This window comes from Somniosus microcephalus, chromosome 22 (genome assembly GCF_052327205.1).
Source record: "Somniosus microcephalus isolate GS21.2 chromosome 22, FLI_Smic_1.0, whole genome shotgun sequence".
NCBI lineage: Eukaryota > Metazoa > Chordata > Chondrichthyes > Squaliformes > Somniosidae > Somniosus > Somniosus microcephalus.
In genome coordinates this window covers 31904494-31921692 of record NC_141008.1, presented here as the reverse complement: position 1 = coordinate 31921692, position 17199 = coordinate 31904494, and the positions used below count along the sequence as shown (strand labels likewise).

The following is a 17199-nucleotide window of genomic DNA, read 5'->3' as shown; positions in this document are numbered from 1 at the left end:
GCCTAATGATGAAGCAGAGATACCCATAGTATCTACCTCCGATCCGGTGATACTGGAACCAGATGAACCCGACACTGGCATTCAAGCCGAATCGACCTTGCCAAAAGAACCTACTACACCACCGAAAACTGCTTCACCACCGAGGCGTTATCCGGACCGAGTCAGGAAGCCTCCAGAGAGACTGACTTATAATTGATTAACTGCAGCAAATGTGTAGATTATTGTTCTTGTAAACATGTTAATTAATGATTACTTAAAATGTTATGTACTAATTGTCTAAAAGGGGAGGAATTGTTGTGTATGTACCTTTAAGAGCCCCGTGTACTGTTATACCGGTAGTGACCACTCGGGTATATAAGCCTGTATAGCGTCTTGTATCTTTTAGTTCACCTCCAGACTTTGTTCAGTAAACACCTGTTAAACCAACTCCTGCATTCCGTGTCTCCATTAACACACGGATACAACACTACCTAACAGCACTGTGGGAGTACCTTCACTACACGGACTGCAGCGGTTCAAGAAAGTGGCTCATCACCACCACCTCGAGGGAAATTAGGGATGGGCAATAAATGCTGGCCTTGCCAGCGGCACCCACATCCCATAAACCAATTAAAAATATATATATATTTGAGCCACGCATTCAACTCTCTGGTCTTATTGACCCTATGCCAATATGCTCATGGCTCAGGTAATAATCCAGAGATCATTACCTTTGTGGTTCTGCTTTTTAATTTAGCCCCTAGCTGCTCATACTCCCTCAACAGAACCTCTTTCTTAGTCTTACCTATGTCGTTGGTACCTACGTGGACCACGACAACTGGATCTTCCCCATCCTAAACCAACTTCCTCTCCAGCCCCGAGGAGATCTCCTTAACCCTAGCACCGGGCAGGCAACACAGCCTTCGGGACTCACGCTCTCAGCTGCAGAGAACAGTATCTATCTCCCTAACTATACTGTCCCCTACCACTACTACATTCCTTTTTACTCCGCCAACTTGAATGGTCCCCTTTACCACAGTGCTGTGGAAGGTTTGCTCATCCTCCCTGCAGTTCAGGCTCTCGTCCACACAGGCTGCAAGAACCTCGTACCTGTTGGACAAGTGCAAGGGCTGAGGCTCCTCCAATGCTACCTTCTGGATCCCCATACCTGCCTCACTCGTAGTCACACCGTCCTGCCCCTGACAATGGCCCAAAATTGAAGTATTTTACCGAAGACTGCCTCCTGGAACAAAGTGTCCAAAGCTCGGACTCCAGCTCATCAACTCTGAGCCGAAGTTCCTTGAGCTGCAGACACTTACTGCAGATGTGGTTGCCGTGGATCAGACTGGGGTCCACCAGATCCCACATGCTGCAGCTGCAAAACATCACCTGCCCTGCCATCTCTGTTGTATTTTGTTTAACTAATTAGGTTTTCAAGTTTTGAAATATCACTCAATTATCTATGTATAGTTTTAATCTATGATATCGGCTCTTGGTTTAAACCAATGTCCCAGTTTAGAGAAAATAGAGAAAATAGAAGGATTAGAGGGGAGTTGAGGAGAACTTTTCTCACCCAGAGGGTGGTGGGGATCTGGAACTCACTGCCTGAAAGGCTGGTGGAGGCAGAAACTCTCAGTGCATTAAAAAAGTTCTTGGATATATACTTGAAGTGCCGTAACCTACAGGGCTACGGGTCAAGAGCTGGAAAGAGGGGTTAGGCTGGATAGCTCTTTTTCGGCCGGCACAGATACGATGGACCGATTGGCCTCCTTCTGTGCTGTAAATTTCTCTGATTCTGTAGGAAAGCTCCAAAAATACATGCAATGGACTTGTAAGTACTTCATGATCCCTTTAAGTAGCGCTGGTGGGAAATCCTTCATGCTGTTTAACATTGTGTTCAGCTGTGCGAGATTAATACAGGGCATCGGCTGGATCGTGGCGTTCAAAAATGGAAGCGACGGCGTCAAATCAACATTGCACACTGATTGACGTCATAATCTGCCTGCTTTGAATGCTATCGGCGGTTGTTATGTGTGCACAAGAAATCCCTTTTACCCAGATGGCGTCCAGCGCACTTCCCATCCGGCGAGCATCTTGGACGGCATTTTCAACCATTGGGGATTAGGAAGCTACGTAGCAGCTTAAAAAAATGGGCGCTATGGAACCCAATTTCTCCCCCTGTAATCTATAAGCATAGAATCAGCTTCTGAGTGTACATCAACAATACCCAGCTTTATCATTGCACCAACACTCTCGACTTCATTAGTTTTGCTGATCTTTATGCCATGGCTGCCCAAACTGAAATTGTGGATGAGCCAGCGCTTTCTCCAGCTCGACACTGGCAAAACCAAGTAATGCTTTTGGGTGTTCTTGTACACGAATCATATTAACATGCAGGTACAGCAAGCAATTAGTAAAGCAAGTGGTATGTTAGCTTTTATTACAAAGGGATTGGAGTATAAGAGTAAAGGGAGGGAAAATTCAGTTGGTTAGCACCTCCCATTAGCGCCTGCAGCTGGTGCTAATGGGGTGCTGATGCAGTAGCGCCGGGGCGGCGCGCGGCCAGTACGAGCTACTGCCGGGGACTTCAATGCCAGGCAGATCGTGACACGGACTGGGCGCCCAATCTGCTAAATTCATTATGGATACTTACCTTTGCGCCTTGACCAGACAGTGACAGGGAGAGGAGGCGCACAGCTGCAGGACGTCGGCTCCAGGGACGTTATTTAAAGGCAGCCGCATTAATCACTCCCAGCTGTCCGGGCAGGTTAGTTTCTGTGGTCTCTTGTCAGTTTCAGCTAGTGGATGAATTTGCATGAGTAATTTCAACGTTCTTATATATCATCATTGTTCTGGCAAGCGCAAAGTGGCTATATTTATTGTTCAAAGATTCAAACTGCGACACTTGGCAACATTAATGGGGGCTATACTGGCATGCCACCTTGCCCTCCAGGATCTATGGCGGAGAGAATGAAGGCAGCCAGAAATACGGGAGCATGTGTGCAGAGGGATGAGGAGGGGGTTCGCATGGGTCTCCTCGTTACCAATTCATTAGGGGAAGTACCTCATCCCATTTAGTGTGTTTGTTTAATTCCTTTCGCAGGGCCGACTTCAACGTACATTTCATTTTCACAATCTCCGATGATTGTGGGTTGTGTGCCACATGCCATTTCCCTTCAATTCCTAAGAGCTTATGGGTGTTATGCATGACTTGCCCCGTGGAATGACTCCCCGATCTGATTCTATCACGCGATGAAATTCCCATCTGGCGAATATCCCTTTATCTAGCGTATTAGCTGTCCATGGGGCTGTGGTTGACTTGCACGGGATGACTTCTACCCACCTGGTAATCTTGCACCATCAACACTCATCTGGCCCCCCTGCTTAAAAGGAAACAACAGACAATCCATTGTGCCATACCTGGGATGGCAGGAATGGCGTATGAGGAGAGATTGGGCCGATTGGGCTTATACTCGCTGGAGTTTAGAAGAATGAGAGGGGATCCCATTGAAACTTATAAAATTCTAACAGGACTGGACAGTCTAGATGCAGGAAGGATGTTCCCGATGGCGGGATTCCCATTTCAAAGCTTGTTTACGACTTTGTTATCAACTGATCTTTTCTCAGAAGCCTGTATTTCTGTTTACAGCCTGTGTCTGCTGAGACTCGTGTCTTTAAAACTAAGTGTCTTTTATTAATATTAGAAATCTGTTCATGGTATCGTGTATTTCTCTGAATCATGGCTATTCTTTCACAACTGATGGGCTGAATGGCCTACTTCTGTGCAGTACAGTAATTCTCTCTCAGTACAGGAATGAAATGACGACTGGCTCTGCTCTTGTGCAAGCACTTAACGTGCTCGTACCAAATTCTGCTCTGCACTATTTTGCTACAGGAACCAATCTGTGTATTTTAACAACCCCCTCTGTCAGTATTTCCTCCACAGTCCTGGTATTTAACTGTGCTTCGTAATGGATTCTTCACTCTCTGGGAAGATGTCACGAGGGCGGGGGGTTCATGTTGATTCTGAGTCTGCCACTCTTTCTGTTGATGTTGGTGTTGGCTCAGACACACCAACTAACCAAGGCAGGAAGGGTTTCAGTGAGAGAATGAATTGAGTGCTGGAGTGACACGCCAACGCTGATGATATCAGTTGTAAATGAAATAGTTTAAATATGTGAACTGTTGACAATACTGAGTCCTTTCATGCCCAAATCAGGCAAGAAATGTTTGTAGTTTCTGAGGATACAAACACAAACTCTTTGCTGAAGCAAGTTTATTGGATAAGATCACATTAATCAAACATACACTGATTATTAAAGTACAGCAGATCTGTAGAAAAGCTGGAGCAGAAGGAGATTCATGCAATTCTCTCTGCGTTAGAATGCCATGTTAGCCCCAGTAGAAACAACCCAGGTCGCAGTCTGTAAACTCTGCTTACAAGGTTACACTTTGCTGTACAGTATTTCCAAGACTGCAAACATGTGCTTACGTTGTATAATTTGCTGCATTAGAATTTTGCAAAGGCTGATTGTGGTGTGAAAGATATCAAGATGGCCATGCATGTAATGAGATGCAGGATTATTTAGGTCATGTGAAAGACTCAGAATTCATGAACATCCCAGAATTATAAAAGTCTTCAGCACCCTGAAATAACTCTGGACATCACCACTGCCGGGGAGGCTGATTCAGTTTATTCTGTGACCATTAACCAGGGGCTGGGGAAACAGTATATGGACGGGCGGAATGATGGATACTGTGGTGCTCAGAGGGAATAGTAACTAGGTAAGACGGTGTGTATGAGTTGCTGAGAGAGTGGTATAAATAGCAACAACTGGGGATAGTAGATGCATTTGGGACTATGGGGTGGTGATTAATGGGGCAGCTGGATAGGGGGAGAAGAGTAGAGTGCTGTATATTTAAGGCTCCCTGTGGGATTGATTACTTGGGCCTATAGTTGTAACTAAGAGTGGAGTGGACACTGCACACTACTGGCATTTTGTAATAATGGAAATAATTTTATTTCTCCTATAACTATGATGTTAATGGCCACTGAATAAATAACAGTGTCACACAACCTGATATCTTTCCTCAACGCCCCTGTTAACATGTTGGTTGAATCATCATGGTGACATTCTGGATGTTTGTTCCAGCCCAGTATGGGTACTTGTGATTCAAGTACACACTTCCACAGGCGTCAAACCACCATCCACCACGACTAGAGGCACAATTATACCTGTAGTTATCATTATCTCTATCCTTTGTACCAAATTTCTGGTTATCAATCATTGCATTGGTTATAAGTTGGGTCATTCGGTCAACAACATTCCCAGAGAATCTGCCAAGTCTGATCACATACTTCCCATTCTCAGGTTCTATGTAAAAAGAGGCATATTCTGCATATCGAGTAACCCGTCTATTGTCTGTAAACTCTATTCTCAGTTTGTATCTAGCCTGCTTGGTCAGAAGGTAGATATACTCATTGCCCAGCCAGTGATCACCCACTATATCACCAAAGCCAAATTTGTATGTGGTCCAGCTTTCTGGCCAGGTGATCGTGTTGCCTCTGGTGTTTTTCTGAATCACTGTCCAGCTATCGTTGCGTCTCATGACACAGTTGACCACAAGTAGTGGGGATCCTACAGGCTTGATGACGTAAAGCCCTGAAGTAGCCCTTTTGTTCTTTTGTTGAATCTCTCCGCAGTCATGTGGCACTAAAGACAAACACAGTCATGTCATCAGTTTTATTCCATACACCACAATCCTGCATAGATACAGGAGAGCTCGGTCTCTGGTCACTCTCAGATGCTTGCAATTAGCATTTAACTTAAATTTACTGTTTTTAAGTTTTAAATTTTTTACTCGGCCTCAGCCCTTCCTCTTGTCCAACAATTACAAGGTTCTTACTCCGTGTAGACGAGAGCAGGGACTGCAGGGAGGATGAGCAAACTGTGGTACAGGGAGCCATTCAAGTGGGGAGAGCAAAAAGAAATGTGGTAGTGGTAGGGGACAATTTAGTTAGCCTAACTATGGAAGTAAAGGATGGTATCAAATTGAAAACAACAGCATACAATGTTGAGAAGAATAGTGAAAGGCCAGAGGATTGGGAAATGTTTAAAAACCAGCAAAGGACGACTAAAAAAAATGATAGAGAGAAGATAGCTTATGAGATTAAGCTAGCAAGAAATATAAAAACAGACAGTAAGAGCTTCTACAGGTATATAAAAAGGAAGAGAGTAGCTAAAGTAAAGCTTGGTCCCTGAGAGGATGAGTCTGGGGAATTAATAATGGGAAACAGGGAAATGGCGGAGACTTTGAACAAATATTTTGTATCAGTCTTCACGGTAGAAGACACTAAAAGCATCCCAATAATGGATAATCAAGGGGCTATGGTGGGTGGGGGGGGGACTTAAAACAATCACTATCACTAGAGAGAAAGTACTAGGCAAACTAATGGGACTAAAGGTGGACAAGTCCCATGGACCCAATGGCCTGCATCCTAGAGTGTTAAAAGAGATGGCTGCAGAGATAGTGGATGCATTGGTTGTAATCTACCAAAAGTCCCTGGATTCTGGAAAGGTCCCAGCAGACTGGAAAACCGCAAATGAAACGCTCCTATTTAAGAAAGGAGGGAGACAGAAAGCAGGCAACTATCGACCCATTAGCCTAACATCTGTCATGGGGAAAATGCTGGAATCCATTATTAAGGAAGTGGTAGCAGGACATTTAGAAAATCATAATATAGTCAAGCAGAGTCAGCATGGTTTTATGAAAGGGAAATCATGTTTGACAAATTTGCTGGATTCTTTGAGGATGTATCAAGCAGGGTGGATAAAGGGGAACCAGTAGATGTCGTGTATTTGGATTCCCAGAAGGCATTCGATAAGGTGCCACATAAAAGGTTACCACACAAGATAAGAGCTCATGGGGTTGGGGGTAATATATTAGCATGGGTAGAGGATTGGCTAACTAACAGAAAACAGTGTGTCGGGATAAATGGGTCATTTTCAGGTTGGCAAACTGTAACATGGGGTGCTGCAAGAATCAGTGCTGGGGCCTCAACTATTTACAATTTATATTAATGACTTGGATGAAGGGACTGAGTGTAATGTAGCCAAATTTGCTGATGATACAAAGATAGGTGGGAAAGCAAATTGTGTGGAGGATGCAAAGAATCTCCAAAGGGATGCAAGGTTATCCACTTTGGTAAGAAAAATAAAAAAGCAAATTATTATTTAAATGGGGAGAGATTACAAAATGTTGAGGAACAGAGGGATCTGGGGGTCCTTGTACATGAATCACAAAAAGTTAGCATGCAGGTACAGCAAGTAATTAGGAAGGCAAATGGAATGTTGGCCTTTATTCCAAAGGGAATGGAGTATAAAAGTAGGGAAATCCTGTTAGAACTGTACAGGGTGTTAATGAGACCACACCTGGAGTACTGCATACAGTTTTGGTCTCCTTATTTAGGAAGGATATACTTGCATTGGAGGCAGTTCAGAGAAGGTTCACGAGGTTGATTCCGGAGATGAAGGGGTTGTCTTATGAAGAAAGGTTGAGCAGGTTGGGCCTATACTCATTGGAGTTTAGAAGAATGAGAGGGGATCTTACTGAAACAGATAAGATTCTGAGGGGGCTTGAAAGGGTAGATGCAGAGAGGATGTTTCCCCTTGTGGGGGAATCTAGAACTAGGGGGCATAATTTCAGAATAAAGGGGCACCCTTTTAAATTGGAAATGAGGAATTTCTTCTCTGAGGGTCATGAATCTTTGGAATTCTCTTCCCCAGAGAGCTGTGGAGGCTGGGTCATTGAATATATTTAAGGTGGAGATAGACAGATTTTTGAAAGGTAAGGGAGTCTAGGGCTATGGGGAGTGAGCAGGGAAGTGGAGTTGAGGCCAAGATCAGATCAGCCATGATCTTATTGAATGGCGGAGCAGGCTCGAGGGGCCAAATACCTACTCCTGCTCTTATGTCTTATATTCTTATGTTCTTAGTAGAAGGGTCTCTTAAATAAATACAATACTCTGAAAGAGTCCTGACTGTTCCTCTTTTTATAAGAAAAGCCAAGCATGAAAAAGCCCAATTGGAATTAAGCTCTTTGAAGCTTATCACCTGGTACCCTAACTCTCTCATTACAGTCTCTGATGTATTACTGCATTACTTTGCATTACTTTGCCTGAGAAACTGGTCCAAGTATTTGTTTCTATTTCTGCAAAGAAGTTTATTCTAATATCTGTTTTAAAACTATTTCTCTCTTATTTAAATTCATGCCCTCTGGCCCTCAATCCTGGTTTATTGAAGTAATAATCTGTGTTTAGCTGATATGTAACATTTAATTTTTTTTAGATCTCAGTAAGTCCCTCCCTTTGCCATTTGGTCTTTGGACTGTAGACCTCTAGGGGAAAAATTCGGTTGCTTTGCACCTCCTGTTAGCACCCTAAAAGGGGGCACGACTCAATTTCTCCCTCCTAATCTTCTTTCACAGCTCATCTGCTTTACGCTGGAAGCAGACATGCTCCTCTCTGCATCCAGTTCAGCACGTGTATATGATTTTGTGGTGTGGGGACTGGAAGTATGTAATTGAATACAAGACTCCATGTAGTCTGCTCAGTGCAGTATTGAGCCCCCAGAATAACCTCTGTAGACTTGTTCTCTACTGTTGTATTTTTAAAAATATCCAGATTGTCTTGATTGTAAAAGTGATCAGTTAACTATTACTCCCAGGATGCTTTCTTAGTCTTCCTTTGCCAATTCCTTCTGATTCATTGGCCCAGAAATTAGGATCGGGGGCTTGCTGTGCGTGCAAGCCCCCGATGTGCACTTACCCGGCGCGCCGACAGCTGAAGCCTGGGACTGCTTGGAATTCCTGTCACTGGCCCGGTTCAGCTGTTGGCGCGCTGTGCTTGCCCGATCCAGCGGCGTAGTTAGTGCAATGTGCCGGCTGGGATCAGGTGAGCACTGGGCAGCCAATCGGGAGGGGAAACTTCATTCATGAGTTTGATAGTAAGAACTGTCAAACTCATGAAAACTACGGGCGCCCAAAACACTACTTAAACTTTAAATAAAATTTTAAAAAACATCCCACTAATTAAATGAACTATAAATAACTTTAAAAAACTATTTTAAACAATTAATCAAAGTTTTGAAAAAAATATTTTTTTTAAGAAATCGGGTCTAAAAATAAACTTACCTTATGGTAAAGTCCTTAAAAACAATAAAGCTGTGGAAAAAATGTTATAATTTTAAATAATAGACCACTTACCTTAAAGAATCAAGTCCTTACGCCTCCTTTTTATATGTCTAAAAAGTTCAGGCCCTTACACACGGGCAAACCTGTCAAAAAGAAGGAAGTTCTCTGCGCGCACGCGTTGGACCTCTGAACCCCTTGGAGGAAATGCCGGTTTCCCGCGCATGCGCTGTGCATGCTGAAATCTGGCACTTCCAACGGCCCACGCGTGAGTACCCCATCCGTACTCACGCGTTGGGACCGGAATTACTGGCCCATTGTATATTTATGGTGCATATTCTTTCAAACAATATGCATTACTTTACTCATCAGTATTGAATTTCATCTGCCATTTATCTGCCCAAGTGAATACGTTTTCCTAACGAATTCTGTAAATCGTTTGTTCCATCCTCTATCTCTATTGCTCTATCTTAGTGTTGTCAGCTGGTTGTATTCAAGAAGTGAGAGAAAGATAAACTGGTTAAAAATAGATCAATTAGTCTAATGTCAGAAACCATAGAAGTCAAGGAGATTGCCTTTTGTAAATATGAATGTAGAGTACCAGAGTAAAGAAGTAATGATAAAATGTTACAGTTGGAGAAAACTTTGTTTCTGATTCCATTCTGGCAGGATAAACCTCTTTACACTTGGCTCCCTCTAGTTGAGTATTGTTGTAGGTATGTTATGCTTGACCCTCTACTGGCCAGGATAGCATCTCCCAGTGGTGGCTCTGGTGATAAGGAGGGCAGAAGTGGGGCCCCAGTGTTCTGCTCTGTTCTGCTACTCCCTGTAAAGTTTGGAGACCTTGGGATCTTTGCCTGTGGCTGGGCTGTGATTCCCATGATTGTGCGAGAGAGCTGGTGCCTCCCGCCTCTCTTCCTCCATTTTACCTCCTTCCTCGCAATTGTCCCAGGACTGACCAATTTAGACACTTCGCCAGAGTGAATCAGAACCCATTCCAGACAATGCAATAATAAACCCCAAGTGAATGACGGCACTAATGTGAACAGGATCATTATCAGTAGAAGATGCAGAAATACGAGTGATTGGTGCTGATGCTCATATTTGTAATAGTATTTCTTACCTGCTGAAATTGTTGCCACTATAAGTAAGAGGAAGAAACTAATCTGAAAGAGGGTTCCTTGCTCCATTTTCATCATTCTCCTGGAAAGAAAAGATCATTCATGAGACTCCACGCCAGGAACCTTGTAAAATTTATCCTATAGTAGACTTGGCTTTACTCACATCAGAGAGGCACGCATCCGCTGCAGAGCTGCCAGAATAATGCAGGGTTACTGAGTCACATGACCCTCCATGCAGCAACACGCTGCTTTGTACACGTGTTTAAACATATATTCAGAGTTCTGCCCAGGATGCCCCTTCCATTTCTACAGTAAATGAAGTGCTGACTCTCCTGTTGCTGGTGATGCTGCAACCTACCTGGGATCATTTTAAAAGTTTACATTTAAAAAGGCAGCTGTTTACAGTTATACTGTGGCAGCTCTGAAGCCCAAGTGGTGTCAGATTGTCTCCTCAAGGTGATTTCACATCGTTTGCTAAAATTCAATGCTCCATCAGACAGACTATTCATTGCCCAGTTTTATGCAGTATAACTAAGCCATAAATTATTCATTACAATACAACCCACTATCTATAAACGTGAGCTCATCCAAAACTCTGCTGCCCATATCTTAACTCGCACCAAGTCCCGTTCACCCATCACCCCTGTGCACACTGACCTACGTTGGCTCCCGGTCCAGCAATGCTTCGATTTTAAATTCTCATCCTTGTTTTCAAAGCCCTCCATGGCCTGGCCCTTCCCAATCTCTGTAACCTCCTCCAGCCCCACTAACCTCCGAGATCTCTACGCTGGTCTAATTGTGATCTCCGATGTTAATTGCAGCACCATTGGCAGCCGTGCCTTCAGCTGCCTAGGCCCTAAGCTCTGGAATTTACTCTCTGAACCTCTCTGCCTCTCTAGCGCTTTCTCCTCCTTTAAGATGCTCCTTAGTTTTTGGTCACCTGTCCTAATATCATCTTACGTGGCTTTGTGTCAAATTTTGTTTGATAATGATCCTATGACGCACCTTGTCACATTTCACTACGTTAAAGGTGCCATATAAATGCAAGTTATTGCTGTTGTTGTAGTACCGATTAAATAGCTCATTAGCATATACTCCTATATTATTAAATACTTCATTACCATATAAACCTGTAACTAAATGCCTCATTACAGCATAACCCTTTATTACTGATTAAATATCACATTCTCATGTAATCCAATGAATTAAATCCCTTATCATATCCTTTATTAATTAAATGCCTCAGTACAGTATAACCCAGTAATACTGCTTAATCACCTCATTACCATATAATCCTATATCAAATGACTCATTACTGTTAAAGTATAACCCTATAATGTTGCCTCCTGTGTGTAAAGACTACATCAAACATACACCAACAATGAGTTAACAATTTAATAACAACCAGCAAACATGTATGGATCAGAACTCCGATCTGTCTGAGAACATTTCTGTAAATCCTGAACCTTGAACAGGGTTCACAAGCCACATGCAGGTAGGGGTTGTAACCCAGGGTCAGGCTCTGACCACACCGTACCTTCAGATCTGTGACTATACAGCAGATTGTCAATTACTCCTCAGAACAACAGCAGAGGCTACAGAGATACCTGAGTTACTTACATTGTGAACTGGATTCCAGACACTGAGGAATTGGAAAGCACCACTCTATTTTAAAGGGTTGGGTGATTAATATTGAAGTCTTATGCATGTGACGTCTAATAGAGGCGTTGACATTCTCTCCACCACCTGTCAAACAAGCTTTGCTAGAGCATGATTTTTACTGAAATGTTTTATTAAATGTACATGGAAATGTAAACTGAGGAGAATGGTGCTAGGAGGAAGTATAAATGAGGAAAATCTGAGAGACTGCTTTACAGAAACTGATTGTAGAATGTAAAAGTGCATTAAGAGTGAGTTGGAGCAGAGGTTTCTGCAGGATGTTTGAACCTTGCTTTTTCTTTTGATCATAAGTGTCTGATACACACAGAAAACCATCATCTGACTTAAGAGTCTCCAAATCCAGCTACCAAGTTTATAGATTTTCCGTTTACCCAATATGTAATAGACTCTCTCCCTATAAGGACACTCCCTGCTCACCTAAGTCCAGAGAGCTTGGCAAAAGCCAATGTTTAAGGGCCCCGAAGTGTGTGCAGTGGTTCTGCAGGAGTTTAGCTAAAATGGCAGAGTTTACCAGCACAGCACCGGGCAGCTTCTTGCTGATTGTGCAGCAAGGGCCATCTTGCATTAGGTCTTTGGCTTGCAGGATTATCTGGAACTAATGGAAAATATCCCAACCCTCAGTGACAGGTCTACCCTCCATTTCCCATCGGTGAGCCAGGTTGGTTGGCCAATCATCAGCAGTACCTTGGAGTACTCTAGACTAGCCTGGCTCAGGTATTGGACAATCTAGTTGCAATGGAGGGTTGGCTTGATTCTGATCTTCTGTTGCCAGCCTTGTCATTGTGGAAGCAATTTGAACTACAAAGACTATTTGCCTTCTATACCCCCCTCTCCTTTCCCCAAAAAGGGTGAACATTGTCTTCCATTTTCCAATGTTTTTTCCAGGTTCGGTACAAATCATACAAACCAACGACTGTAGGATTGTGTCAGTAAAATTTATTTGAAATACACATGGGTCAGTGGAAACTGACACCTCTTTCAACCCTCTTGGCCCATGAAGCCCCAGGGTGAAGTAATGAGCAATGGAAATGTCTCACTACTGTAGAATGTGTACACGGGAGAAACTTGGTTTGAGGTGGATTGTGAATTTGGTTCAAGTCAGAACTAACTTTTCCACATTGTAATAAAATATGAACCAGCTTTGAAATGCTGGTTGTTTGCAACAAAGTACTTTTAACAAACGTATCATTGGCAGTAGATTTTAAACAGCAGGGGAGCGATTTTCGCTGAATACTTTAGGCGGTAAAGAGGTGGCCAAAATGGGGTCTTTAGCTGAAATGCTGGTTTAGCGCAAGATGCCATCTTAGTAAAGGCGTTAAAGCCAGCGCGAGGAATGGCGCTAGGAACAGCTGATTACCACTTAAAATACCTGCTAGTGCTAATTAAAGAGGTTACATGGCATTTTTGTGGTTAGCGTTTCAAATAATGCACTCTCCTAACAGCAACCAGCTTTTTGGGAGTAAACGCAGCGTTGATGTCGATATAATGCGCTACTTAAAGCTGATGCACATGTGAAAAGGACCTCTGAAACACATCGGGAGACTTTCTGGGACACTTTGTCGAGACTTCACCAACACTCGAGCAACATTTATTCCAGGGAACCTCACCTAAAAAGAGTAAGTGCTGTGCTCATCCACCTTATTGGACATTTTGTAGGAGTCACCAGGAGAAAGGGAGGAAATAGTCCTCGCGGATTGGAAGGTAGCAAATGTATTCAAGAAAGGAGGGAGAGAGAAAACAGGGAGGTGTAGACCAGTTAGCCTGATATCTGTAGTGTTCATGTGTAGATAAAGACACTGAAGACAGGAGTTGGTTCATAGGTATTTACTAAGCAAGTCTGGGGGGGGTTTCTAAAGGATATACACAATACACAGGCTTATATAGCCCAAGTGGCAATTACCGGCATTACGCACACCTGAGGCTCTTAAAGGCACATACACCATAATTGCTCTTAAAGGCACATACACCACAATTCCTCCCCTTCTAGCTAACTAGTACATCATATTTTAAGTAATTATTAATTACATGTTATATGCAAAATAATATACATTGCTGTATTAATTAATTATAAGTTAGTCTCTCAGGAGGCTTCCTGACTCGGTCCGGATAACGCCTCGGGGGTGTAGTAGTTTCTGGTGGTGTAGTAGGTTCTTCTGGCAAGGCTGATTCGGCTTGAAGGCCAGTGTCGGGTTCATCGGGCTCCAGTATCACCGGATCGGAGATAGATATGGGTATCTCTACTTCATCGTTAGATGTATAGAGTGGTGGTGTAGGTTGTCCCTTTTCGGATGACTTGATGATTTGGTCAGCATGGCGCCTTATTATGCTGTCTCCGATGTCCACGGTATACATCAGTGGTCCTAATCGTGTGCAGATAGTTCCAGGCTGCCATTTCTCAGTACGGTAGTCCCGGGCCAAAACCGGTTGGCCTATCTGGAAGGCCCTAGTTGGCCTTTCATTCATGCCCTGAAACTGCCGGTTCTCCACGTCCCTTCGGATGTTGGGCTTGACCAAATCCAGCCGGCATCTTAGGTTTCTATTGTAGAACATCATGGCGGGAGTTTGGTTAGTAACCATATGCGTTGCATTCCTATATGCAAATAAGAAGTTATCCACCTTGTGCTGAAGTTTTATGTCTTCATTACCCATGGCCTTGATGGCCTTCTTGAAGGTCTGGACAAACCTTTCAGCCAATCCATTGGTGGCGGGATGGTATGGGGCGGACGTGTAGTGCTTTACCCCATTGTTCTTTAAGAACTTTCTGAATTCTTTGGACATAAATTGCGGTCCATTATCAGAACATATCTGCTCCGGCAGCCCATTCCTGGCAAATATGGTCCTTAATACTGTGATGGTTTTTTCCGTGGTGGTGGAGGACATCTTTATTACCTCCGGCCACTTGGGAGTGTGCATCAACTGCGATTAAGAACATTGAGTCCATAAATGGACCAGCAAAGTCGATGTGCACCCTTTGCCAGGGAGATGAGGGCCACTCCCATGGATGTAGAGGGGCCTGTGGCGGAGCATTTTGGACCTTCTGGCATCCTAGACAGCTCTTGGTCATGTCTTCGATGTCTCCATCGATACCTGGCCACCATACAAACGCCCTAGCTAGGTTCTTCATTTTCTCTCCACCCAGATGCCCCTCGTGAAGCTCCTTTAGCACTTTATCCTGGAGTTTGGGTGGAATCACCACTCTGGATCCACACATCAAGGTTCCTCGGCACACTGACAGCTGTTCTCTTCTTTGCGAGAATGCTGGCAACAGTGGTTCGCCATGTGCTGGCCATCCCTTCACTGTTAAATCGTAGACCCGTGAGAGAGTAGGGTCATTTCTTGTCTCCCTTTCAATGGCAGAATTTGTCACCGGTAGACATTCCACTATGGTAGAGTGGAATATCTCTACTGGGTCTACTGTAGGTGCCTCTTCTATCGTTGGCAATGGTAGGCGTGATAAACCGTCAGCATTCCCATGCTGTTTTGACCCTTTGTATTCAATGTTGTATTGGTGTGCCCCTAGAAAAAGGGACCACCTCTGTAGTCTTTGTGCTGTCATAATGGGGACACCTTTTTTAGGGTTGAATATGGAGATGAGGGGTTGATGGTCAGTCAGCAAGGTAAATTTTTGTCCATGTAGGTAATGGTTGAATTTCTTCACTCCCCATACCAGGCTGAGAGCTTCCCTGTCTATCTGGGCATAGTTACGCTCAGCTGAGTTCAATGAGCGTGACGCAAAAGCTATCGGCCGTTCCGAGCCATCAGGGAATCTATGGGACAATACCGCTCCTATGCCGTAAGGGGATGCATCGCACGCCAGTCTGATTGGTAGTGATGGGTTGTAATGAGCCAAAATTTTCTCGGATGTGATTAAGTCTTTACATTTATGGAAGGCACGTTTACAGTCTTCGTCCCATTTCCAAATCACTCCTGTCTGTAGAAGATCATTAAGAGGGTGTAGAATAGTTGATAAGTTCGGTAAAAATTTATGATAGTAATTTATTAATCCCAGGAATGACCTTAATTGTGAAACATTTTCAGGTGCTGGGGCTTTTATAACTGCTTCAATTTTGTCAGGTGACTTATGCAACCCTTCCTTATTAATTATGTGACCACAATATGATATCTGATTTTGGAAAAATTTGCACTTGGGGCGATTTGCTCGTAGGCCCCGTTCTTTCAGCCTAGTGAGCACCTGCTCCAAATTGGCAAGGTGCTCGTTGTCGTTTTCTCCTGTTATAAGGATGTCGTCTAGGTAGCATTGAGTCCCCGGAATCCCTTGCAGGACTTGCTCCATAGCTCTTTGCCAGATAGCTGGAGCTGATGCTATTCCAAAAACCAGTCAATTGTACTGGTACAGGCCTTTGTGTGTGTTTATTGTGAGATACTTTTTAGAGGTCTCCTCAACCTCCATCTGTAGATATGCCTGTGCCAAGTCAATTTTTGTGAAACGTTTCCCTCCGGATAGTGAGGCGAAAATACCTTCTATCCTCGGAAGAGGATACTGTACCGTGTGAAGGACCGGGTTTACAGTCACCTTGAAGTCCCCACAGATGCGAATTTTTTTCTGTTCGTCAGAGTTATTTTTCAATGTTTTTTTCATGACTGGAACGATGGGTGTTGCCCATTCGCTCCAATCTATTTTGGATAATACGCCTGCCTTTTCCAAATTCTTCAGCTCTGCCTCGACTGCCGGACGTATTGCGTATGGCACCGGTCTTGCCTTAAAAAATTTTGGAATTGCTGTATCTTCCACTTTTATTGAGGCGGTGATGCCTTTCAAGGTTCCTAGTTTCTCTTGAAACACTTCTTTGGCGTTGGCCAAGATGTCTTTTAATCGTTCAGGTATGATGTCATCATTGTTTTTTTCCTTACTGGTCACCGTCAGTGCCTGAATGGAGTGCCAGTCTAAACGTATCTTCCTTATCCATTCACGTCCCAACAACGGTGGACCACCATCTTGTAGAATGTATAAATACAACTTTTGTATTTCTTTGCCATTGTATACCACAGGCACCCTTATTTTTCCTTTGGGGTAGACTTTCTGCCCCGTATATGTTTTTAAGATAATGGATGTGTCTTTTAGAGGTATATGCGAAAATAGCCTCTCGTAATCTCGTCGATTTATTACGGTTAGAGCTGATCCTGTATCTAGCTCCATTTTAACTGGGGACCCTGCTATTGTGAGGGTAACCCAAATGGTTTGGTAATCCTCTTTGGCAAGTACATTATA

At 43.6% G+C, this 17199-nt stretch overlaps 1 protein-coding gene across 2 annotated transcripts in view; it reads right to left on the bottom strand.

Moving 5' to 3' along the window:
* Positions 1-4240: 4240 nt before the first annotated feature.
* LOC147102147 (fibrinogen-like protein 1-like protein) overlaps positions 4241-17199 on the bottom strand; it is an 82321-nt gene continuing 69362 nt past the window's right edge. The window contains exons 1-3 of one of the 2 annotated variants that reach the window (XM_085964409.1): positions 11910-11936; positions 10292-10371; positions 4241-5693 (exon numbers count right to left, since the gene is read on the bottom strand). In XM_085964409.1, the coding sequence (XP_085820535.1) occupies positions 5083-5693; positions 10292-10371; positions 11910-11911 (693 nt within the window). In that variant the 5' untranslated portion in view covers positions 11912-11936 and the 3' untranslated portion in view covers positions 4241-5082. Of the gene's footprint in view, positions 5694-10291; positions 10372-11909; positions 11937-17199 lie in introns of those variants that run through there. The other variant, XM_085964408.1, reaches the window with a different exon arrangement.